The sequence below is a fragment of the Falco peregrinus genome, chromosome 3 (assembly GCF_023634155.1).
Source record: "Falco peregrinus isolate bFalPer1 chromosome 3, bFalPer1.pri, whole genome shotgun sequence".
NCBI classification, from domain to species: Eukaryota; Metazoa; Chordata; class Aves; order Falconiformes; family Falconidae; genus Falco; species Falco peregrinus.
In genome coordinates this window covers 34438016-34465499 of record NC_073723.1, presented here as the reverse complement: position 1 = coordinate 34465499, position 27484 = coordinate 34438016, and the positions used below count along the sequence as shown (strand labels likewise).

General features: G+C 35.7%; 1 protein-coding gene across 2 annotated transcripts in view; it reads right to left on the bottom strand.

The window, feature by feature from the left end:
• Positions 1–27484, bottom strand: part of MMP16 (matrix metallopeptidase 16) — a 194193-nt gene that overhangs the window by 78659 nt on the left and 88050 nt on the right. Inside the window, exons 2-4 of one of the 2 annotated variants that reach the window (XM_005233026.4) lie at positions 22404–22552; positions 13505–13627; positions 1465–1769 (exon numbers count right to left, since the gene is read on the bottom strand). In XM_005233026.4, coding sequence (XP_005233083.1) covers positions 1465–1769; positions 13505–13627; positions 22404–22552 — 577 coding nt within the window. The remainder of the gene's footprint in view (positions 1–1464; positions 1770–13504; positions 13628–22403; positions 22553–27484) is intronic. The other variant, XM_055798756.1, reaches the window with a different exon arrangement.

Here is a 27484-nt window from a genome sequence, read left to right as displayed (position 1 = left end):
CCTCAAAACATTATGTGCAGTGTTGGTCTTCCACTGAGGCCCATACAACCATCTTAATTTAGCCTCACAGTGTTATGACTGACTATGTACGTGAACTGCACATACAGAAGATTGCCACTGTTGTTTCTTTGAGCTAAATTTGTGAAGAGGGCAAATACGAGCAGTGGAATACCACAGATTTTGCTCCAGTAAGAATCTAGGGCTTGTTCCACGGGAGATCAGCTTCTTGAACCCATTCTGCTGCTAAGGGCTTTCACAGTGCAGTACACTGCTCTTGCTTCACTGACTCTGGCACAACAGAAGTATTGCACCATTAGAACAGTCACAATGCCATATTTATATTAACTTTATTGCAAACTCCAGACTACAAATACTGCTACATAAAAAAAGCTCTGAATTTTGCTTGAAATATCTCAGGTGAGAAAGGGAAAGGAAAGGGATTAGATAAAGCCTCTCATTCACAAATTCAGTGTAACATTGAAATATATGAGTTCTGTGCTCCTTGTCACCTGTATCATCTTTTGTGTGCCAGAAACAACTTCTTTGTGCATCTGCGCATCCTGTTTTGTGCAGTTTGCTGAAGAGACTCTCTCAAACTCTATGTAACTGGCTTAGAGAGATCTACTAGGACAAATGGGGCTGCTTGCAACAAAAACCTGTCAAAGCATCAAACACAGAACATCTCTATACACAAACTCTTTTTTGATACTGTTGTGCACAGATGCTAGCTTTAAATTACATGTCATAGATAATGGCAGTAATATAGTCACATGAACTTGGAGCTCAGCAAGGGCCAGATTACAGTTCTGGGAAGAGTAACTTTAAAGAGTATTTTTAATCTTGATTTGGTAAATTTTTGTTATTTGACTGTGGAGAATATACAACTTAAGTAAATTGGAATTATTGTTGGAATTAACAATTCCAAAAGATGTTAAAAAGTTATTGGGAAACACTAACTCTGTTCTTGCAATGGCATTTTTAAGAGTTGACTTCAAATGCTGACACTGCATCACCATAAAGAAAAACTGAAGACTAGTTTTATGTACATTGGTATCCAATGTATTGGTGGCTAGTCTCAGTTATTCTTAACTTCTTTTATATCACTGCTAAAGAACATTCCACATTTTCCCTAAACCTAAATGAAATAAATATAGCAAACAATATAAAAATGAAAGTAGTTTATGTAAATGTTCAGCTGCACAATGTTTGAATGAACACAAAGTTTCCTGAATAGAATTCAATGTTTTTCAAGAGAAACACATTTTCATACTGTAACTTACATTTAGACAGAAAATTTTCTACCTCAGATTCTAATAGACCAATCAACTGAAGACTTTGCTAAAGTAGTGTGAACTTAGGAAAGAAATCTATGTGACTTTAAGGACAGGGAAGCATGGAAATAGTTCTGTTAGCTGAAAATGCATGCCATTTATATATTTTGTTTAAACTGAAATCTTCTCTTACCATCATGGTTGGGATTTCCCAAAGTCCATGGCTCATCTGAGTCAAAATGTGTGTCTCCCCCAATTCCTGGCCCAGGGAAATATGCATGAGCCAAAAATCCTCCCTCCCCATCAAAGGGAGAACTGTCTCCATGAAAACCTGATGCAAAAATGATTGTAATATCCACGTCCCTCTTGCCATTTTCTAGTTCAATATAAGGAACTTCTTCAAATGTTAGAGGAGTTACATTCTGCCACACATCAAAGGCACGGCGAATGGCTTTACGAGTTTCTGCATCACCTACTTTTGGAGTGACGTTCTTTATGCTGAAAGAAACAGAGAAAAGTTAAATAGATTAAATTTGACAGAGTGGTAAGTGACACTGCTTATATCCCTTTTCCCCTAATTTTTAAAAGCACTGTGCTTTTAACAAAAAGTGCTAGTCTGCCATCATATCCTTTAAGAAAGAATATTTTTAAAGAAGGTGGTGCAAAATTATTGTGTCAATCTGTGTAGCCCTTTATGCTAGAACTTAGCGCATGTTAACTAGGTTACTCTCAGCAGCACAAAAATCTTATTTTTAGAAGATTAAAAATATTTTAAAATGAAAAATTCTTAACAGTGGGATAACCACATTAATCAACCACTGACTGTTTACCTCCTGGACCACAATTAGAATCCATCACAGCTAAAGAACAGAATGCCGTTCCTGATCAAAAGAGAAATGTTTCCAGTTAAATGAAATTTTTACTTCTTAGTGAGTTTATTAACAATAGCAAAGCTCCATACTGTGACCACCAACCAGTATTCACAAAGACTTAAAAACAGTTCTGGTTGCATTTGTGACTGGATAGATAATTCCTTATCAGAAACAAAGCCCTTTTATTTCAACACAGGCTAAGACATCCTTTCATGATCTGATTACTTCTATAAATCTTGCATAAAACTGTAGAATGTCTCAGATAAATAATTTTATAGAAGACAATTATGTGCTAATTCAGAAATATAAATTCAAACAGAAATTTCAGTCTCCCACTACTTCTTCAAATTACACACATAAAAGAAAGGCAAAAGCCAATCACATTTAAGTTCAGAGTCACCATTACTAGTAAATTATAGTGGAATCATCTGTAAAAAATCAGCAACTTTTTTTTTTATTTATTTAAGAAAAGAATGGCAATAATAAATTTCAGACCTATCCAATATCCTCCAGAGTTTTTACTCAATTCATATGGACAACAAAAACTCTGTTAGATTTTTGTCTGTTCTGAAACTGCTGCAATCAGATGCTCTTTGTTCATTTGACATATGCCTGAGTGAACGTCCAGCACAAATGTAAGAAATTACATAGTTCTAGAGTATATGTAAGATTTATGTAAGTTTACACAGCATGGCATGTTAATAGAGAACAAAAATATTTTCATGAATAAACCTGGAATGATTGATTTGTTCAGTGTATTAAATGTGCTTGATGACATATTTTAAGTTTATAGAAATGGAAATAAATCCTTCAAATCTAATTTTATAGATCTGACTTCACATATATAATACATTGTTCATAGGTTCATATAGAAAACATAAAGTTGCTGATTTTAATGTCCACGCAAAAATATTCTTGTATTGAGTCCAATAATGCTAGTCTAACCAAAGCGTTATTTCTTTTTAGGTAGTATGCATGTTCCAAAGGGATACAAAGCCAGATTAGAAGATTGTATACTGCAGAGAATCCACTGCTTCACTTGATATTTTGTTCCATAGATTATTTAACCAGTCATTACATACTTGTGCCTAATCTCCTATTTGTGTGACTTGTAGCATTGGTCCTTGTTCTGCCTTTCTCTTTTGCACACATAAACTTTAAGAACATTTTTTCCCCAAAGAAAAGACATTTAAAAGACATTTCTGTACTGCAAACTCACTACCTTTTTGTTGTCTCTTTGAAATTGTTTCAAATCTTTAAATGTCTTATTATAAGAGGTTTTCTCCACTCTATTAAATATTTTCTCTGATTTTTATTGAACTTACTTCAATTTTGCAGTGCATTTTTAAAATTGACTCTATCACAACTATAGTACTGCAGTACTGACCTCACTGTCAAAGAGAAAAACTCCTCTAATCTGCAGGCATAGCCTTACTCTATATGATATAAATGTCATGTGATTCAAATTGCTTGGTGTGATGCCCTTTCTTCATAGTTATTTACTCATCAGTAATTGTATGATCAATTTTGTGTAGATTTTCAGGTGATTAAAAAAAATATTGGATGCACTAGACCAACTATCAGTCCCTGCAGAACCCCTCTCTGAAAGCTCCCTCCTTTGTGAAATACTTTTTGAATATGTTTTAGTTAGCAAGTTCATAAACTACTCATCCTGTGCCCTTTGAGAATGTACAGGATTTTACAACCAGAGTGTCATATGGCACTAAATTGAAACATCTCACAAAGGCCCACTTACACTGCTACTACCAAAAATTCGATAACAGTTAACCTGTTGCTATGCGAAGAATGCCACTTACAAACATGAATTTGCTCTTAGTCAGTCCTCCAGTGTGGTCACTAAATCACATGATTTGTCTCAAGCACAGTTCATTGAAGGATTAGAGCCTCTGTTATTTACTACATATAATGAATACAGCAAATGAATCAACAGGCTTTCATAGAAAATAGAGTATGTCTAGAAAACTGATATTTCGATGGGGGAAAAGTTCATCTGAAAGATACACTTGTTTTTTTATAATTTTGTATTTAGGAACCTTAGTAATGGGTCAAAGTCACACTTTGGGGGTTCTAAACAGAGCAGAAGGACGGTGTTATACTGTTATATGGAATATGAGGAAATGGATCAAAAAATATTAGAATTTTGTATTGGTGGTAATTTGATTAATTACATGGTCTAAAAGGGTTTGACTCACATTTTAAACCTTATCACTTTACATGTTTTTGCTTTTTCAGTATATAGAATTAAGTTTTAGTCATTCATTACAAATGAAAAATTGAGCCATTTTGCTAGTTTCACACACATTAACTAGGGATGATTACCTATGATGGGAGGCCTTTTCCAGGAGAATCAGCCATCAAATTACTTTTGAAATAGCATCCTACACTGTCAAGAAGAAAGATTTTTCAAAGCATACATTCTGTATTAAAACAAGACAGATTTCTAGCTTCCAAAACAACTTTCTGGAAAGGGCAAGATTATATGGAAGATATAGCTTTTAAAAGAAATGAAATAAATCAGTAGTTATTTGAATATAAGAGTATTTCCAGAAAATGATTGTCCATTTTAATGTACTTCATGCAAGCCATTTTAAATCCTAAAAGGAAAAATTCCAATACTGTGTCTAACACAAATGTTGACGCTGTCTAGCTGGGAACTTTGCTTAGAATAATGCACCAATGTTGACATATGAAATCCAGATTATTTTACAGTTCTTTCATGATGTTGATCATATAACCTCAAAGGGGAAGGACAGTAAGATCAGTCCAAACAGACAATGTATCAACTATCCAAGATTCTAGGACTCATCTCTTAAAAGTCTTCAGTTTAGACATGTCACTGCAATAGCCAATAAAGTCTTATATGAACCCTTTTCCTATTACATATGGCTCTTCATCTTAAAGTGAGCAATCACTTGAAACAGCTGTAACTGTCACTGATAACAAAAAAAGAGGAACTGGGTATTTTACACTCCACATATCCAGATAATGGAGCTCAAATAAAAATAAGTGGAGGACATGCCCACTCAGAACCACTCCTATCGCAAGGTGGCAGAATCGCAAGGCAAAAGCCATCACAATAAGAAAACGTTTCCTAAGTATTACTTTCCTAACCTCCAAGTCCAGTGTTCAGTTCACAGAAAAGATGTTCAATAGAGAGAGGGATCCAGGGCTGACCTTGACAAGATCAGCAGTGCAGCCTTATAAAGAGGCTGAAGAATATACTCACAATTCCTTCCAAAGGGAAACCATTTTAATAAGCAAAAGATGATCTGTAGATGAAACATTTACTTCAGTGTCATTGTTTACAAACTAGAAAACTGATGTTTTGTACAGTTTTTGAAGGCTGTTATATTTAGACAACCTGAGCTATGCATCAACCGAATACAGTGTTTTGTGGTTATTATTGCTGTTTGATACAAATATGGTTTTCAACCTGATAGTTGCTTTAGGTGTTACAACTTTTATATTCATGTCTTGCACAAGAAGAATAAGATTTCATCAGTGATATGCACATTTAACACTGATTTATTATTTCTACAGATGCCTGAAGAGTCTTGTTTTGGAGACTGTTGAATTCTAAAATTCAGAGTCCCATTGATTTCAGAAAAGCTTTGGGTTTTCCTTCCCCTCCTGCTCCTTCTCCCAAAATACCCTCAAAAAAATTATCCATGTTTCAGTGACACATTTTTGGCTGCAACAGCTTCAGGAACCTTGCAAGGCTGTCAGGATATACCTCACTTGGCTGTGTAAAATCAGTCATCTGAAATTTAAATACAGTACATTAAGTAACACATATTTGCCATTAAATTTCACTTTTTTCTTTTTCTTTCCTGTGCTGTCATTAGAACAGCTTGTTATATTTTTCACGTAAATTGCCATAATTCTGTATATAAAATCAACTCTTCTGACTCAAGCTAGACCCAAGAGGCAGTTCAGCAAAGGCTAGATAAAGCTCAAAACACATAAAGCTTATTCTTACAGCTTACCTTAGCAGTAATGGCCTCCACAAGAGTAGTAATAACTTAGTGACGGACTTCTTTATGGCCTGTAGACTTTTGATACTTCTATTCTCCACTGCATATAATAAATACTGGTTTTAAATTGGTTCTATGCTCATTTGTGCATTATATCCAGGGTACAAGATTAACAATATTTTACTACCCTGTTGTGCTGATTAGACTGGATACTAATGAGTGCTTTTAGAATTATCAGGTAATGATAATGATGCAAGATGATATTTTATTTCTTTAAGAACATAAAGATAACAACTAAATATAAATGAGGAATATTTCTACAGTCCCATTTCTCTCAAACATTCCAAGATTTTCTTGGAGCAAAGTCACAAATTGGAAAACCCATTCTAAAGAAAGAATGGACACAGAAGATAAAAGAGCAGGAAACCCAACTGATTTGGTAGGTAAAAAGATGTGGTCAGTAATCTGTTTGAAGCAAACCAATTATAGATCGGTAGTTGATATGAAACAGTTAAGATAAAATGAATTGAAACACAGCTTAAATTTGAATAACTTGTTGAAACCACCTTCTTATTGCCATTGCCTTAAATCAAGCCTAAACTGAAATAAGGCATTTCTATTTATCTATTTTTTTAATGCCACTGTTACTTTTCTTGAAATTAATAGATTACTTCTGGGCAAAGGTATATTTAATTTTGCTCCACCATTTCTCTAGAGATACTTTCCATCAAGTTGCTTCATTAATCTCTCACTGATGTGGGCTTTCTTAGATTCAACTTCTTTCCAGTCTCACTTTGCTAACTGTGTATCTATAACCTAAGAATGTTTCTATGAAAAGTGTGATCTCAGTTCATATAGCTCTTGCTCCAGATGGTTAAACCCAAGTCAGAACTATTGCTTTTGATATTCTTTTCCTGTGACCACATTAAATCAACCTACTGCTGCCACTTTGGAAAGAATTTGTAATTGTCTTGCCTCTTCAGTCTCATGGGTAATATTCTCCCCATAATTCATTAAAAGGAGATGAAAAGTGGCAAAGATGAGACTTCCAGGATACAAAATACTTGACAGATAAATACTTCTACAGGGAAGATGTTCTAAGTAATCTCATGTCATATTTTACTACCAAGTAATTTAAAATTAATAAAATGCAACATAAATATTTACAATTATAGCATATTAATATTAAAATATTTAATTGTTACAGCATTGCTGAAGTAGATAAGTATTAAATGAGTACTGATATTCTAAAATTTTCAAGTTTTATATGAAAAAGACACACTAACTACATATAGCGAAGAGCATTCTTTTGCTAATTACACTGCGGAAAATCATAACTAATTGTCTTAATTGATTGTTACGTAGGAATCCTCTCTCACAGCTACATTTATCTAGACTTTGTTCATTACAGAAATTTTATAATCACCACAGTGTAGTTTATCTCTTTTTATTAGGTATATTTTACATGTCCTCCCCGCTTCCATTCAGAGGTCTGAAATGCTAACTTATATAATACCACTAACATAATACTTTAAGAAAAGGCCAAGCATTACCTTTAAGTTGGACTTTGGAAAAACACCAAGCTTTAACAGAGGGATAAATATGCTTAAATCAACCCTCAGGAACTGAATTATTCCATTTTGTTCAGATTTCTAAACATTGCCTATAATGGCAATAGCAGGTAGATAGCAGACACTTTCATGTGTACTAGAATTGCATTTTTTGTGGTATTTCTGATTGAAAGATGATAGGAGATGCAGTTATAATAACAAAGGAATGTTTAATAGAGCCTTAATTAGCATCTAATTCTGCATCCATGTTTGCTACAAAAAGCTAATGCTTAGTGTGAGGAATCACACCATCCTTGTCCCATTAGTCCTTAAGGGTTACAACCCTATGGTGGTCTTAACAGTTTAGAACTTTATAGTAGAAAATAAGTAGTCTTCCTAGTATAAATTACTATTTTCCTAGATTTGCAGCTATAAATCATCAGAGTTCCAGTAAAATACTTAAGTAGGAATGTTAAGAACTCATGGATGTGTCGTTTTGAAAACATCTGTTTTCAGAGAACCCTGAAAATTTCCTCACCACGCCACTCGGAAAGCTTTCCACATCTGGTGGTATCACTTCTCAATACAAATCTGCACACATCTTCTCTGCTACTGTGAGGAGCTAAGAACCTCAAACTTCATAACTGACTTAAACTGGTAAGGTAGGATTCTAGAACATACAGTTAGGTATTTCCACTGCCTTAAGGTCTTGTAGGCCTCATATGTACATAGGGAAAAAACAGAGTGCAAATGCTTCCGGCATCTTTCAGAATACATTAGTCAGGTACAATTGAATTAAAGCATTAAATATTACTAGCATATTGGAAAAAAATGGTTTCAGACATTTCAGTTTTTCACAAATTTGTTACAGTCAGGATGTTCTTGGCATCTCTGAAAAACAGCTAAAGGGAGCCTACAAGAAAGCTGAAGAAGGACTTCTATACAAGGGTGTGTACTGATAGGATAAGGGGTAATGGCTTTAGGCTGAAAAGGGGTAGATTTAGATTAGATAATAGGAAGAAATTCTTGACTGTGAGAGTGGTGAGACACTGGAAGAGCTTGCCTAGAGTAGTTGTGGATGCCCCATCCCTGGAAGTGCTCCAGGCCAGGCTGGATGGGGCTTTGAGCAACCTGGTCTAGTGGAAGGTGTCCCTGCCCATGGCAGGGGGTTGCAACTAGATGAACTTTAAGACCCCTTCCAATCTAAACCACTCTGATTATTTCCCCTTATTTATGCTTTTGATTTTGCATGGAAAAATACACATATGTCTTGATGTTGAGTATAGCTGTATATTTCAATAATAATGCAGTGTGATCATGATCACAATGGAAAGCTTGTGTTATCATTTCAATATGGACACAGAGCTGACCTGTTTTTTATTCATGAGCAAACTGAAATCAAGGAAAATCAGCTTATACTGACTTTGTGACAAGTATGATTAATAAGGTGTGCAATTCCTTGATTTTGGAAATACTTTGTAAATATTCCTCTGTAGCAGTACACTCAAAATATTATTTTATTTGAAAACTTTATTGCTACTTTGAATCAACATTATTTTCTAAGTTGTTTCTAAATTCAGTATTTTCTTATTTTTTACCATGGTTTTTAAATATCCAATAAAAATTATTTTCCCATATTCCATAAAATATGGATCATTCAGACCACAGAAACAAAACTCTATTTTTAACAACCTAGATAGAACTTTTTATTGCATACTGAAGTTCCAAGCTAGCATTACTTCATTTAACTGGACAGTATCAAGTTAGACGTGTCCAAATCTTTCATCTTCTATTGTTTTTTGGAGAGCTGAAACCCAGGATGTATCCAACTTGTTGAGAAAGGAAAAAGACATTTACCTAGGGCTTTACCCAGTGTCCACTGAAGTCAAGAAAAAGATTAAATTATTTCTAGTTGGCTTGGGATAAAGCTATTGACCATCTACATTTAAGTTGCCTCCACCAATTAAATTATTACATATTGCTGAACAATCAAATTTGTTTTTCTTTCCTTCCTCAAGACAGCAAAATGAGGCAGAATAGCTTTTAAATTGTTATTTTATTTTAAATTGTTATGAGTTCTAAGTAATGGTTGTAATTCAAGGCAAAGGTTGGCTTTTTAGAGAGCATTCTACAATTTTATTTGAAAAGTGTTCTGCAGACTGAATAATCTCAGCAATTAACCAGTGACTGACTGCCGGAGTTAAAATTGTGAATAGTATGCACAGAATTCTGATGAGGAAGACTATACTAAATTCTCTGTCTAAAATGGACATATATATATATACATTTATGTTCTATTTTTAAAAGCGGATTGCTTTATTGATTCACATTGTTGCTCCTTCTTTAAAGTACTGGATGATTTACTTCCCTAGCAAAAAAGAAGGTGATTGTGTCTTGAGAGAGACTTGTGTCTTTGTAAACACACTGTTAGAAAAAAAAACATTAAAATACTTTAATAGGTTTCATTGATTTCTTCTCTGACTCTACGTAATGTTCAGAGATTGTTCTGTAACCTGATATGGTCTAAAACACTAAGGAAGAATCAAGACCATATCATTAAGATTTTTGTAGTTTGTTCTGTAATGGGGCTGTAATTTTCACATACTCTAGATGTTCTCCTTCGCTGCTATACTTTTTTGGCTGTTAAGTTGCAGTTAATCACTTTCTGTTTCTCTCTTTGTAAAAGTCATGTTAGTATACAACGTAAGTACTAGTAATGTTTACAAGGTATACGGGCATGAACTATATCAGGCAGGAAAGATACAGTAAGTAATATTGCTGTGTAACTTCATTAGGAACAGAAATTCTAACAAACACACTGTTCACCAGTTCATATAACCAGAAAGCTGTGTTCCCTAAGGGAGACAAAGCATAATTAATGCAGCACAATGCGCATTCCATGCTGACAATCCCAATACACAAAATCTTCATTTTGATACTGTCTGCGCACATCGTCTTCTAAGACTACTCACCTAAGTCCAAAAATATAACATGCACCCAAAAGGGACATTATTCATGTAAATTATAATAGCAAGTCACTTCTTTGAAGCTAAATCTTGAAATTTTGGGAAAAATGTTTCAGTTTGAAAAATTACAAATTGAAAATACAGAAATGTAGAAAAAATACTATGTCACATGTGTCTCTGTTTTGATCCTCTTACCCATGATTACAAGGACAATCTGAGAGGAAATATATTCCAAAGAACATTAACTAATTTAAATTAAACAAGTGTCAGGAGCAATTATTAGGGACAGACAGAAAATACTAGAGTAAAAATATAAGTAGATACAGTTTAAAATGCATTTATATGTGAATTCGATGATATTTTTTCATTAATAATGTCTTGATGTTTTGCCTGAAGTGATTTTATTTCATTTAAATAGAGCATCTGAGTATATAGTCTGAGATCAAATAGCCAGACAGATAGTAAGTGGTAAATGTAGCTTTTGGTCTCTTTCAAAGGGCCCCCCTTAGCAGTGGAATTGCACCTATTTGACAGTGATGCATACAAAGAAGTTGTCCACATCTGTAGTTTTCATGGAGTCCAACAAGAGTATTATATTAAATTTTTTCTTTAAATAAGCAACAAAGAAGCAAATTGCAAAAGCAAATCTTACTCTACTCCAATCAAAACCCTTGGCAATAAAACCCACCAAATATTTTAGGAAAACCCATTAATTGCTATCAAGGTCCATGTTCTGCTCATCTCTTGTTCTCTTTTTAACATAATGGTCCAAATTTATTTTTTTTTTGCTATTACCATTCCTGTTCAGAAAAAATGGTGAATGCACCCTATGATAACTGTGATGGCATCATTTTTATTGTGTATTCTCTGTTTCTGTTCAGGGCATGGGGGCAGGATTTGGTTTTGGGTTTTTTTTGTGGCATTTTCATTTTGGTTTTGTTTTCCAGAAAAGTGAGAGAGGTAGCAGAACTTGAAATTAGGGAGAAATCTCTCCTTCTTTGGAGGAATTACTAAGCTTGCTTCAGACTACAAGGCTTGACTGGCCAGGAAGACACAGAACACATCTGGAAACCTGCAGGTTATAAAGAGACTGAGAAGTGGCACTGAGAAAAATGGAGCAGACAAGTGATGCTAGAGATATGATCAAAAGTTTAGGGAACAAAGCAACTTAAAGTGTCATTCATTTAACTGATATTATGCCTGTAAGCAGTGAATTGCTGGGAAGAACAAAGCGGGTGAGGAGAAGCGTGTAAAGAATTTTATTTCTTTGTTGTTGTTGTTGTCCTTACTTTCTTTGTTATTTTTTCATTCAGAAAAAAATAATATTGTACTTTTTATTCCAATAAAATTTTGGGTTAATACTTTAAATATCTTTAAGTCTGTAATTCACTATAGACTTATTCACTTCAAAGCTCTGGTTGACTGGAGTGAATTTTACAAGATTTTACAAGAGGGAAGGCAAGAGGTAAAGAATTGCTATAAATTCTTCAAAGTGAGAAAGATTACTAGGCAGCTGCCACATAATTTAATACCAGGCCCCCTTGTTTGTTATTGTGATTAATGCCTTGGGTGACAGTACAGAAGACATACGAGTGGTAGGATTTAGACTTGTAAAAAATCCTGTAATGAAATAGAGAATCAGACTATACAAATCACAGCTATAGAAAAAGACACATATTTGTAGGTGACTACGCATGCTTTGTCATACGTGTGCGCATGTACTACATTTAAATTTTAAAATGCAGATAAATGTAAGTGCTGTAGGTGGGCATTCTTATTCTCACCGACTGTGCATTACATTAGCTTTAACAACAAAGGACTCCCGCCAATGCAACATCACAAGGCAGTCAGTTCTCTATTGCTTGAAGTTAAATCGGTGTGTAATGTCTTGAAATGGAATTTTCTAATTCAGGCATAAGCCATAGTATTGACACAGAGTTACTAATAAAATTATCTCTTCACTGTGGTATGAAGAACAATCTATATGACCATTAGAGCTTAAAAACTTAAAATTTAATACTTATATGGGTTCATGAATGATGGCACCAGTTAATGAGCTGGAAAACTATTTTATCCCTTGGAACTTACCCTGGTCAGATATTACAGGAAGCCCAACGAGGCTGTGTAAATTTTCAAACAGGCTGTATTGGATACCTTGCTTTGCTGACAAATAATGGATGTCGTATTACATACATGACACTTTCTTTGGATGACAGAGCTCTATCAAGTACACAGTTTGCATCTAACCTTGGCCACAAAGATCAGTTTGGGCAGTAGGCTACACACTGTGTAAACCACATGCCAGACTCCAGAGTTATACAGATGTACATCCCCACACGTACCCCTATATCCATCACCATGCAGGCAGGCAATGGTTGGAACAGTGACTCCCCAAATTATGATCAAATTCATTTGTACTTAGAACAGAACCACAGGCACCTACATTTTGCCGAGACTGACTCCTTTCAATAAGCTATTTTACATACTTAAATGAGAGATCTGAGTTTCATTACAGCGCTCCTAGTTTCAGTGTAATGTTCACTGAGAAGCTGCCAAGAGGGTTGAAAGGTAAGGTTAAGGACATACTGGGTGTTAAATCGATGCTGAAAGAGAAATTCAGAGAAATTACCAGTTACTAAATGCATGCAATATTAATCCAAGAAAATGATTTGGTTCTTATGTAACACATACATACTTTTCAAAGAGGTATCCAAATCAGCATTTTTGTATCGCACATTAATAATAAACTTCTCAAAATATTGAAAAATATTTCAGAAATTCATATTTACTTTAAATTAAAAGTCAGCAGTAGTAGTGAAATTTATGTATCTATACAAGTAACTTTGGTACCTGTAAGTGATATGTTTGTGTTGCCATTTCTGTCCTGTTAACGCGTAGCGTTTCCGACGAATGTTAAATTTGGAGCTACCTCTTGTTTGATCAGGCACACCACATCGAGGCTTCTTCATCCAGCTGCAAGAAACACAAAGCGACATGAAAGAAAAATTATAATCATTGCACCCAACTAATGAAAACATCATACTTTTTTGAAGTTATGGTATTATCAATTTTGTGTCTACACGCAACAACAACTAACAGAAGGAAGAGTTATCTGGTAACCAGATGTACAGTTTGTGGAACTTCATTGTGGCCCATGACATTCAGAAATCAATTTCACTGCTATTATGTTTCCTGGGTTTATTTTGCTACAACCTCTGAACAAAGACGTCACAGTTGGACAAGTCTTACACAGTCCATAATTTATTCTGATTCATCCAAGGTTAAGTATGATCTGTATTACTAGCTTGGTTGCTAAAGATGAAGTTAAAGTATATATGCAAAGACTCAGATCACTAGTTCCTAAATTATTTGTTGTGTTCTGTGATCCTTGTCTTTTGTCTCATTGTCACGATATTTAAACATGTGAGGTTTTTTAGTCAAAAAGCCTAGTCACTGCCAGAATATTTTTTTTTTGATTTGAGGTACTGAAACTGCTAACTTTATGATACTATCAAGTTTTTCTATCTTACTGTCTGTTCACACAATGAAGAGTATCTCATTGCAACTGTAAGCTCCAAGCAGAGATACTTAACTCGAGTACTGTTTACAACTATTTAAAACTCTGCACAAAATCAAGCTGAAAAGGTCTAAAGCAAACAGGAGCAAAATTACCATTGCAGGAGCACTAGGCTTTCTACAGAAGTGCTCGGTTTTTAAAGTGGCTTTCAGTATTTCAATATATTCCAATATTTTAAAAAAATTGTCAGCATCCCAAATATATAAAAATTAGGATAATATCTAATTCAAAAGCAACAAAAAAATCAACAGCAGTATCAGCAAACTGTTTCTCACTTGTAGTGTAAGGAGTTATTTAGCCTGAGTAAAAGTGAATAATACTCAGCTGAAGTTATTATTTTATATGAGCTGAATAGCTGCAATTTGCCATCAGGAAGACAGTAAGATTAAGACATTCACTGCACAAGTAAAAGAAAAATCTTTTCTGTTACTTTTCCAGTTCATTTGATTTTATTTCTATCATGCCAAATAATTACTGATGGAAAAGCTATAGTTTTCCGATGGTATTTACCACAAGAATAGTCATACCCCGTATACAGGCTTGCATGAATGAATTTCTAACCATTAAACTGGCATTTAAGCATTGTTTTATATACAGGCTCACACAAATAAATTTCTGACCATTAAACTGTCATTTAAGCGTTGTTTTATAAACACGTATACACACACAAGCTTTATGTATGTATGACGGGGTAACAGAAAAGTCACTTGAAATGTCATCTCAGATCAAAAGACTCCTTTCAAAACATGCACAGGTAACAACCGCTCCAAAACCCAAGCAGCCAACCATCCTTCATCTTTTCCAGCAGACAGTCTTAGTTCAATATATGAAAAATGAAGAAAAATATCTTGCTTTGTCCAAAAGGAAACATGCAGTATTTGCAGGGCAAAGGAGTAGTGTGTCTATATAAAAAACCTATACAATCCAATAGATCATAAAATCATTGAGTCATAGAATGGTTTAGTTGGAAGGGACCTTAAAGATCACATAGTTCTAACCCCCCTGCCATGGGCAGGGACACCTCCCACCAGACCAGGCTGCCCAAAGCCCCAACCAGCCTGGCCTGGAGCACTTCCAGGGATGGGGCATCCACAGCTGCTCTGGGAAACCTGTGCCAGGGGCTCACCGCCCTCACAGTCAAGAATTTATTCCTAATATCTAATCTAAATCTATGCTCTGTCACCTTAAAGCTATTACCCCTTGTCCTACCACTACATGTCCTTGTAAAATGAAATCACTGATTTTTCCGTTCCATACTCAAGGAATGAGATATACATTTTAAGTTTTATACCTACTTATACAAGACATAACATAATGCATGCTGAATGATTTTTTAGAGGTGGGCTAATCCAGACAAAATAAGCCACACTCATTTTCATAAACCTGTGTGAAGAGGTTTAAAAGTACAGCCAGACTTATTTCATGTATCCTGTAGCTATGGATATATAGTAAACTATTGTTTAATTACGTAAGTAGGAGTTAAGATCACCAGCATGTAGGAAAATACAAAATTTTAATGATATCACTGAGATGGCACTGCACCCCACTTGCACTGATAAAGACTACAGAAATGCCTGCAAAAACTTTGATGGGTGACAAATCCATCAAGTAGTAAAAGTGGGGAAGCCCAAACTTTAGAATTTGCCTCAACTGAAAACGCTGAGTTCATAGTTACCTGTTTCAAATAAGAAACACAGAATGATTTGCGCTTATTTCTGGATAGAATAATTACAAAATATGTGTGCTACATAAACCAGCTGATTATTATTTGTATTTGCAAGGAAAACAATCTTTTTTTCCCTTGTGTCTGCAAAGACAATGCTGCAAAATCTATAAAGCGTTATCCACCAGTATTTGCTGAAATACCTTGCAACTTCACTTCAGGTTCTTCTGTCTTTTTAAAAGAAGTCTCAATGCAACAAAGTTGATGTTAGCAATTTCTGGGATGAAATATTATTGAAAAGTTTAATTTGCTCCAATAATAAAATAAAATTAAGGAAAGAAGTAGATCTTAAGTTACAGAACCAAGAGCAGTTCTTTTCTTCTTAGTAAAATGATATCATATTTACAATTCAGCAGCTGAGATTAAAATTGGCTCAGATCTCAGACAAGTTTTAGACACATAGTCAATAATACTTTTTCACAGTACATGTTAGATCAGCATGCAGTTACCAAGCGTTTTAGTGACAGGGTACATCTAAATTATGCCGTTGAAACTGCACACACACGTTGCAGAAAAAGACATATAAATAACAAAAGATCAGTGTTCTCACCTTAAGGTGATATGACTACATCAAAAGAAAGGCAAGGAATAAAGCAAAACCAAATAATTATTGTATTGTGTTAGAAACACTGTACAAAAATGTATCAATTCTAGTTGTATTGTTTCATGGACAATGACTTTAAATCAATTGAATTAGGCCTCCCCCCCAAAAAAAAGTTACTTAGCTTAACTGATAAAGACACTTATTTTAATCACAGGGTTTGCTCACTGGAAGCCAGGGGCAGATAAGGGTAGATATTCCAAGCTGAGCATTTAAAAATTAATCTTCAGAGCTGTTATTGAAACAATCTTTCAAGTTATGTCAAAGGTTCGATAGTCTTACAGAAAATAATGTTAGCGTAAATGTTTTCTACTTAAGATTTAATATAAAATGTCAAAACCAGTAGGTAGCATGGATCCAAAATCCAACATTGTATTATTTTACTAGGACTACTTTTAAATTTTTAGCAAAACAAAACGTAGCCCAAAATAACACGTTATGAAATTCAAGCAGTCACAATTTGTTCTTGCATTGATTTTGAAGTGGTATGTACTTATCAAGAACATGATGCTTGTATCCTTATTGGTTTGGATGGGCTGGGGATGTTGCATGTTGTCACGCTGTCTGGCCCGCTAATGTTCCTGCTATTCTTACATGAGGACTAGGACTGTGGCTCACGCACAATATATATACCAATGTAAATCAAATGTAAGCATTTGCACAAGTGGTTCACTAGCTTTCAGGAAATTATCTTCATGTAAAATTTAAGGGAAGATGCAATCAGCAGCTGAAGAGTTGGAGTGTCACCAAATCCATCACCTAGATCTTAGCTGAGCTAAGTTTAGCAGTCAGAATTTTAAACAAATTACATTATTAGTATTGGAGTTTGGTATTTTCTAGCACAGAAATGAGGCAAACTGTTGACAAGTTCTGGCACATAAATTTTCCTTTTTGATTTTAAATGTTATAAAAATTTTTGAAACAGTAATTGTTCTTAACGCTGACTGGGAGGAAGAATTCTGTCTAGTAATCATTAATGTTCATGACATTTGGGGATACTTAGTGTGTAATATGGTCTTCCATCTGGGGGGAATTGACAAATAAAACATTCATTTCTATTTTGTTCCAAATATAGCTGCTTTTAACATATTATGATCAAGGTCTTACATGTTCTTGATTGCTTGTGGGTTTTTAAATACTTTTTTTAAAATAATTGGTTTTTTGTTTTAAAACGGTAATGACTTTGCCTTTCTTTCATCTGTTTCTGAACTTGTAGAAATCCTTTATGTAGCAGCCCCTCAAAATTAATATTTTATCAGTATTCAATAAAGAGGCTTAATTGTGACTAACAAACTCTGTTTTTAGACTATGCCACATCATATTCCTCTCTTAGCTCCATTAGTTTGGATCTTGAGGAGCTATATATGTCAACAGAATTAAAAGAGTTTAGACTCACAGAAAATGTGAAAAGATTCAAATAAAAATAAGCAGCAAAGCTGTAATGCTTTTCCAGCAGAGACAGAGCTGAAACTGAAGTTCTCGTAACTAAAGCCAGTTGCCTAACCATGTTTTCTTCTTTGGGGGTTAAGAGGAAGAATCTACTTCTTTCTACTCGTTTTTTTAAGCCTTCAGGAAAAAGTTTTGGTCCAACATGGAGTCAAAACATTAAAACCCCCTACCTTTAGTTAAACTCCCCACCTTGTTTATCCCTAATTGAAAAAATCTGCTTAGGCTGAATAAAGTTTTTGTTGGTTCTGTTGTTTTTTGGGGGGTTGGTTTTCCTTTTGACAGAGTTATAGCAAAAGAGGAAAACAGAAGGGAGAGTCCAACTTGACTTAGTGGCTGGAAAAACTACAGATATTTATTTAAGAAAACTACTGACTAGTACTCTTAAACTTCTTGTGAGGAGAGATAGATATGTTTTCTAAACATCTTTACTCCTCCTTACTGTACTCCCACTATTACAGGATTTCATCGAGACCCCTCTAAGCAACAGGAAACTGTCAAAGAGGGATATAAGATACTGTATTTCAGCCCTTACTGATGATGACTTGTCTGCAAGGCTTCTCATTGAATGTTTGCTGAGGGTACAAGGCCTTAGCTATAGCTCTTGTACAAAAACATTACTAATAAAAGGACCACTGAGTCGATTTCAACAGCTCAAAATTTACTGTTCACTCTTACTCTGTGACTGATAATTAATATATAAAAAGCAGAGATTATTACAGTTTAATTATGAACCTTGAAGTAAACTTGGGTTAGAAGCTCATCTGAGCATTAAAAGAAGTACATCTGCCATTTATTTATAAAGAATGACATTAAAATAAAATGAATGTTTTGTTACTATTGCATAGATTTTGTCAGCATCCTATACACAACTATTTTACCTGTATACAAAGAAGTTTGTGATATACCTCTTTAAACTGCAAAACATGTTTTGGAAAAAGAAAAATGTGTAGCACTTTTGAGAAAAGACAACAAGTAGTCTTTTTCTACTTAATATATTTGGTTTAGAGGTGTGAAAGAACAGGATGCCAGCAGTGGGTCCATTTTCAGAAGTCTCCTTTTTAAGGTATCATTGACTGTGTTTGGAAATATATCAATGAATCACAGAAAATACTGTGGCATCCCATGCAAATGTCAGACAGTATTTTCATTGGGTTTGCCTTTGTTATCACACTTGTATTCAGAATGTCCCTCATATTTTCATGCCATTATAATGATGTCTCTTTCTATCACTCACTTTTCCTTACTGCCAGCAATAAGCATGCATCATGCTTTTCAAGCCACTTGGGAACAAATTAAAAAATACAGCAAAATCAAGTGAATGTTGAGTAGTAGGGGGAAGATGAACAGTGTTCATATTTATGCATATGAAAATATCATTGAGGGATTATATTTTTTCCAGAGCAAGAAAATCCTGTCAGACGTTTGATGATGAAGCTGCAGGACATTACTTCTCTGTTAATATCCCCAAAGTTGGATCCTATCAAGTTACTACTATAACTTCTTTTGAATGTTTGTCCTTCTGAAGACAAAAAGGCACAGCTTAATCTCTTTTCAAGACATGTTAGAGAAGCAGGTAAATCCTCACACGCAGGATGATTAACATATTGTTTTTATGAGGTTCCTGCTGTATTCTTTATTTTGTAATCCGAGCATTGTGTGTGATTATAACATATTAATCCCAGAAAAAAAACCAAATGATAAACTCTCACATATTCCAGCCCAAAGAGAGTATATATACTTCCTGCATGGATGAAAGGGAAAATTATTTCAAACATTTACAAAATACTGCCATAACTGAAGGAAAAAAATAATCCCTTGTTATATAGTCATATATTCCAAGAAAGTGGTGCTAATTGATGGTAACTTGAGGACACAGTTTAGTTTAATGAGTTTTGGGTTGTTTTTTTTTCTCAACATCAATGCAAATGTGACAAGTCTTTATGAAACAGTTCTGTTCCCAACTTGACTCAAGTTAATGCAACTCCAAATATGTAAGTAAATGCAGAATTCATCCAGAATGATTTATATGTACCTAAGAATTGTCATGCTCTAACACATATTTCTGTGTAGAAGAAAATCATGCATCAAAAGGTTTGGAAGACTCACTACGCACCACATGGCAAAATTAATGTTTTGGACTGCTACATAGATGGATTCCTTTGTATTTTATATAGCAGAAGTGAAGACAACTGTGTCAACATGCTGGCCAACAAGCCCAGTTTAGCAAACATGAACCACTTTCTATTGCAATTAAAGTATTGGTTTGGTTTGTGGGTGTTTTTTTTTCAAAAAAACCCTGATGCTAGCTGATACCCTAAATTAAGAGATGGCCTCTGCTTTTCCTTAGGTGACCACTTTCTGTCCTCTCTGTACAGCTGTGAACAGACTGTTTTTCTTTTAGTAAAATATATTTCCTCTTACAAACCTGCCACTAATTCTTTAGTGTCTTTAAAAGGCTACTAGTTACTGGTACAGCAGTACTCTCCCGTTAAGGATAAGTCACTGAAACTGTATAAAGAGCCCAGTCTCCCCAACCTGCAGATTGGATCATAAACTTAATTTTTGAACATGTTTCTCTCACAAGGCATTTACTGCTATTGCACTGCACGTTCTAAGGTCCTTTAAATTCCTGAACTGAGGGATGCGTGATCAAATCACCTCCCCTTCAGGCAGCCCCAAAATCTGCTTTGCTTTGTTGTTTCTGAATGCAATAATGCATGTGCCAGTAGAATAAAATGATTTTTCCAATCCTGCCAGCGTTTTGAGTAGTCTCTTCCCTAAACTCTAAATGATAGAAAAATCATTCATATCAGCTACTTTACCAGAAAAGAATAATGAAAGATGACACATTGGGTTGGGAGTCATAAATGGGAAATGAAGGAGGATTCCCTCCTACTCTCCCCCCCAAAAAAAATTTAGAGAAATAATAGAAACATACTTCAATGAAATAAATGTTGGAGATATATATATAGTGACAGTACTATTTTGTTATTGTTTGCTTTTCAAGCAAAGTAACTTTCTAAAAATATAAGATAATCTTTATTGCATTTTAGCTGGAATGAGTCCAACAAACACTTCAAATCTTAGAATCATAGAATTGTTTAGGTTGGAAAAGGCCTTTGAGATCATCAAGTCCAACTGTTAACCCAGCACTGCCAAGTCCACCACTAAGCCATGGCCATAAGCACCACATCTACATGTCTTTTAAATACCTCCAGGGATGGTGACTCCACCACCTCCCTGGGGAGCCTGTTCCAGTGCTTGAACACACTTTCAGTGAAGGAATTTTTCCTATTATCAATATAAACCTTCCCTGGTGCAATCTGAGGCCATTTCTTCTTGTTTCATGATTTGTTACTTGGGAGAAGAGACCGACCCCCACCTGCCTACAAGCTCCTTTCAGGTAGTTGTAGAGAGCAACAAGGTCTCCCCTGAGCCTCGTCTTGTCCAGGCTGAACAGCCCCAGTTCCCTCAGCTGCTCCTCACAAGACCTGTGCTCCAGCCCCTTCACCAGCTCCATTTCCCTTCTCTGGACACGCTCCAGCACCTTGATGTCCCTCTTGAAGTGAGGGGCCCAAACCTGAAGACAGAATTCAAGGTGCAGAGCACACCAGTGCTGAGTACAGGGGGACAATCGCTGCCCTAGTCCTGTTGTCTTAATCCCAGATACATTTTCTTTATTGTGTACTGATACTCTGGCTACTACTTTTTACTGGCACATTTTAAAAACTTGGCATAGTAAAGAGTTGTTTGAAGTGTCCTGTAATAGCTCTGTTTCACAAAGTTGCTCTGTGTTCAGTCTGTCAGTAAAATCAGACACTGCTGGCCTTGCACGACTTCAGAATTGCAAACAGCATGCAAAACTAACCCAATTTCACTGCATGTTAAAATGACCACACTTGGTCTTTTGTTACTGGAAACCATTAAATGAATGGGCCAGGGGAATGTTTTCACTGAGGATAAGGAAATTTACACTTTTTATTTTCCAGTAAGAAAAGACTCTTTTGACTGTGAAACATTTCATGAATTCTTGCCAATTTTAAGCAGGTTTCTCCACTTCCACACTGATAATCTTTTGGCCCTTTCTTTAAGTAACCCTGAAACATTTTCTTTATAGTCACATGCCCAAAGGCAGAGAGCAGTTAGGCAAGCGACTACCTGCTACCATGAAATACAGAAGAAAAGGGTGGAAAAAAACAGGGGGGTGGGGGGGAAATGGAAAAAAGAAAGAGGAAAAAAAGGCAAGGAAAGAGAGAAACATTTTAACTCCCCATCTGAAGCTGCAACACTATTTGGATATCCCAGTCACCCTGCTTCACGTGTTATACAATTTTTTCCATTTCTATTTTACCCTGATTGAAACAGAAAAGTCAAGAGCAGTTCAGTACCGGTTACTTACTCAATTGTGTTCCTGTCCACTTTTCCTGTCATATTAATGCCATAGAACTGCTGCATGGCAGCTATAGCTGATTGCATGGTTTCTGCAGAGCGCAACACCGACATTCGGGGGTCAGTTGGTGGAAGGTAGCCATACTTTTGTAACCATACCTGCAATGACAAGTGCAGTGGCTATTAAATAGAAATTAGAGGTAAAGAAAATGCTCCCTAGTAAATAATTAATTTTGTACCACATATAACAAAGTTTCTAATTTGCCAAGCATAAATCCTGTAAGTTTGGGGGGTGGTTGGGTTTTTTGGGGGGCAAAGAAGAAATTTTGGGGAGATTTTATGTCATCTCCTTTATTAAAGATTTGCTCTTTTAAGATTTACAGTGTTTTCTACCCAGAAACCAGACCTGTTTACTATCTGAATCTGCCTGCTTCAATTATTTATTTAATGTATGTATTTATTTGAAGTTACAAATGAAGCACCTAACCCTAGATCTAGGCACTTCAAGAAATTTTTAAAGCAGACAAAGCGTAAAATCTATAATATATGCCACATATAATTGACTGTCCACCGGGTCCATAATAATATTCACCAACTACAATAATGAATCTGCGATAGCTCTCACAGTTACACTATACTATTATCACCTCTCAAAAGATCTAAAAGAGAGGGTGGGGAGATATTCAGCTTTTCTAGAAGAATATCAAAATCGCCTACTTATAAGCAAAGCAGGTGGCCAGCAGACAGTGAAGTAGGAGTCTGTCCCCACTTACAGGAAACTGTCTGATAAGAGGATCTTCCTTTTTAAATCAAGATGGTTTAGTGCCAACTGTTTATGCTCCTAATTGTGCAGAAGTGAGAGGGAGAAGGCACTGTCCAAATAACTGAAAGCTTTACGTTTTAAAGCCAGTATCTTAAGAACACCTGGAAAAATCCTCTGAAACATGCCGTCCTCTTCAGGAAATGTTTTATAAACAAGTAGCTGCGGTTTCTTAATGTTTCTAAACATTCTGCAAATCTAGCCTATACAAAACATAGTGTAGGACTTCTGAGGCAATGAGCTCACTGATTCATCTTTAAAAATGTCTCAGCTTCTCATCTAAGGACTGGAACTACTCACATGAATGAAAGGTGCATATATTGCCAATCTACAAGATACACTAAATGGTACTGCTGCAGCAACTTTCTCCCCAGTAACAAAATACCCGTGACCCCATAAATCTGATTTTCTGTTCTTTAAAAAAAAATGAATGGGTAAATAAATAATAAAGAAATAAAAAAATGGTTCAGCCACCTCTTTCAAACGCATCACATCCCAGTTCATGGGTTCTGAATCATTACATTAATGAATGCTACCCACCCACTCTCGCCTTACAGTATGCTGTGGGCTGTCTGCTTCATACAACACTTCCAGGGGTTTTTATCTGTTTATACACACGGTTTATACACAGCCTAACACCAAACTGTGGAGCCTGCAACTTTCAGCCTGAAGTTTAGCCTGCACAGTCCACCCAATTCAGTTGTGTGGCGGGTTAACCATGTTGGTAGTGCACTCCTCTCTTACAGATCCAGTGAAGAATCTCAAGGTGGATTAACTCATTGCTACGGTTCATTTTACTAACACTGAATATGTATTATAGCATTGGCTCGGTGTAAATAAAAGATCAAACTGGCAATAAAGATAGGGGAAACCTCCAGGTTACAAGTTCAGATAATTCTAAAATAAACAGGTTTACCTTCCCATAGTGAAGTTCAGACAAAATCTCAACAACATTTGTGAGCTCCACACAACAGGGAGATACAGTACAGACAGGATTAAGACTCAGCCTAACCTCTTTCACCTCCACACTATCTCTATATACAGAAGCCATTCATAAAAAGAGCAAAATTTTGTTTAATATTTAGGAAGATGATTTTATTTTCAATATTAATTAATTGCTACAATAAGTATCTACATCCACCTTTACACACTCCTGACTTCTTGCATTTTCAGCTTCAAGAGTGAACTTGTGAACACTAAGTTTGTGCTAGTTTTGGGTTATCACACAAATAATTTAGTTTACATGTTGCTTTGCACAGGAAGTCTGGGTTTCCTTCCATTATTGGAAGATAGCTCTGAAAGTCCAGCTGAAGCTGGAAGGTTGGCAAGAGCAATGCAATATGTGGAAACAAGACCATGGAAGTAAGAAATAAGTTTCAGACAGAGTGGGTTGATTTCAATGTGGCATGTAGAGTCACTTTGAATTAATATTTACAACAAGAATATTTACGAATTAGGTTATTTTGAGATTCGTCTTCTCAAATAAGTGATATTAAAACAAATGGGGTCAGTCAGGAAGGAAAATACTTTTGAGCAGCGTGTCACTATTGCCTAAGATGATTCCACTGTCTTGCCACCTTCTCAGCATGAATTCGGTATATAGACATAAAGCAGGGTTTTTCATGAATCTCTTTCAGGTGCTAAGGGCACACAAAATTGCTTGGCAGGCTTGTCAGGCCACCTATCACCACTCAAAACTATCCTCACTGGGACATAACTGCAGGAGACAGAGGTATCGGGTTACAGGTAACCAAATTTCCCAGCAGCTAAACCTTGAGATATCTGAATCAGAAAAGCTGTAAGCAGACAGACAGAAAAAAATAGCTTGGGGAGCACAGCTCATGGGAGAAGTGGAGGGCAGAGGAAAAACTGGAACCTAGCAGGGTGACACTGCAGGCACAGAAAAGGAAACGAGGTGGCTCAGAAACAGCAGGAGAGATCAGTGTAGCCTTTCACCTTCTAGGAAGACCTAAATACAAGTTAAACACAGGATGCCTGATACAGTCGCTTCCTATCATTGAACAAAGGAATCAGACCATCTGGGTCTTCCCTCAGCCTGCAAAATGGCAACTAGAAGACACAGCCAACTCACTAGAAAGTCAAGTGACACCCTGAAAGCAAGTTTCTTTTTTTTGAAAAGTCACACAAATGAACCTCCAAGACTAATAACTGGTAAATGCTTGAGAGCTAGTAGCATTTAGCATCACTAAACCTAGTGCTACTAAATGCTACTAGTGTTTTGTCCTTGTTGGAAAGGATCATGAAACAAGATAAGAGACAACAAATCTGGTTCCTGTTGCATTCCTCAGATTCCTCAGTTTTCTATTAATAAATTTTGAAGGACTTCGGCTCAGTCTGCCAGATACCTGAAATATATCCCTCAGATTCTGTTGTGCATAGTCCAAATGCTGGGAACTATGGAAGAGAAGCTTAATTTTAAAATGAAGTCAAAAATATGTATGTGGGTAAAAGAACAAAGAGGAAAAGAAACAGAATGAGGCAGACACAGCAGGAGAACAGAGGAGCATGATTTTCTTACATTTGAGGCAACCTATTAAAGAAATCATGAATTTCCCTCCTCCTTCTGTACTGAAAGTAGATGTGTGTCTGCCTTGATGCACTTCAGCAATGACCATGCAGTGCTGGCGAGCCACTGTCATCCTGAGGAACTAATTTTTTTGGAACAAGGAAATAGTGAAGTAGATCCCTCTAACATGTAATGTCTGGGACACCAACAGAGACCTTTTGCACAGACTCAAAAATCAGTGGTATGTCCCATTCCTTTAAAGTTTAGGAAGACAAAATACTGCTAATTCAAGTGAAGTTTTCAGACAGGGTTTTCTTGTCCTGAAGCAAAATGAAAGTCATGGTACCTCTCACGGTAGCCACAGGAAAACACAGCTGGAAGACAATGGGTTCCACTACTTCCCTCTCTATTATAGTTCTTTACTATCCTACTGCTGTGAAGTTTGCCTTAGAGTTGAATCTCCCTTACTGTAAGGCTGTAACATGTTTTACCTGCTATGGGTGAGGGGAACCAATTATTCCTTTCCCCACTGCAGTGGCTTATTATGTATTTGAACTCTCTTACGTGAGTCACTCTTTCTACTCTTTTTTAAATAAAGAAAACTCTTTTGTTTAATCTTGCTTCATTGTCCATATTAACCTCCAGGAAACTAGAAGGCAAAATCTATCTTTACTAAGCACCTGCTCGCATGAGATGTGTATGTTAGTTCCCATTCTTAGCCTACTGACAAACACTGCAGTTCAGTTGCAGTGTTAGGAGTAATACAAAAGAACACTCAAACACTTCATTTTGGAATACACACACTCTCAGACACACTCCCGCACCACCCCCCAAAAAAACGAAACCCAAACCCAGAAAAAAAATTACCCTAAAATATTTTTTATCACAAACTGAAATTCAAGGCTTATGTCCCATTTATCAATAAATTTTAAAATCACAAAACCATGCTTTAAACATATTTTTCCCAGCAGAAAAATTCCTTCACCGTAATTCCACCTTCTCTTTTCATAATTGTAAGAAAAAAGATAAACAGAATCCATTAGTGATGAAAGATGTAGTGATGCTAGGAATTTGTTGCGGGCCTGCCACTTCTGCAGGAGACCACAGCACCTGTAAGTGCTCAGCACATGAGCTATATCACCTTCTAGATTTTGAATGTCATTGACTAGATGCCTAAGGTTTGAGGGGGGCTCTGTGATGATGAAGAGATTTTTTTGTTTTAGTTTTTAACTGCTACTAATGCTATGCTATATGGATCATCTGGCTACGGCATAGATAGCACTAGGTCACATGGTTGTATGTTTGTCTCTAAAGGATAAAGCATGGGCTAACTTAAAGTGTATTAAATACACCAATGGACTTCACTAATTCACATCTTTGCTGGTTTGGGAAGACAGAGTCGTCTTGAAAACAGTATATTATGTTGACACCAGTTACTAAGAACAAAGAAAATCCATATATCACCAAAGATTAAGCAAGATTTTTATTAAGATAATCAGAATTTCAGAAAGCTTACTGTTTTCTAAGATAAAATTGCTCATTTTTTGACAGTTCCTCTAAGAGAACTTATCAACAAATTATTAATGGTCCTGAGCAACAGTACATAGTACAAGCTACAGTACAATTATTTTCTATGAACCTGAAAGCTTAGTAAATCACAGTCTAATAAATCACCGGCCAAAACAATTTCATAAACACCTTCAGTAGTGTAGCTGTATATTATTATTCTTCAGATATTCCTGTT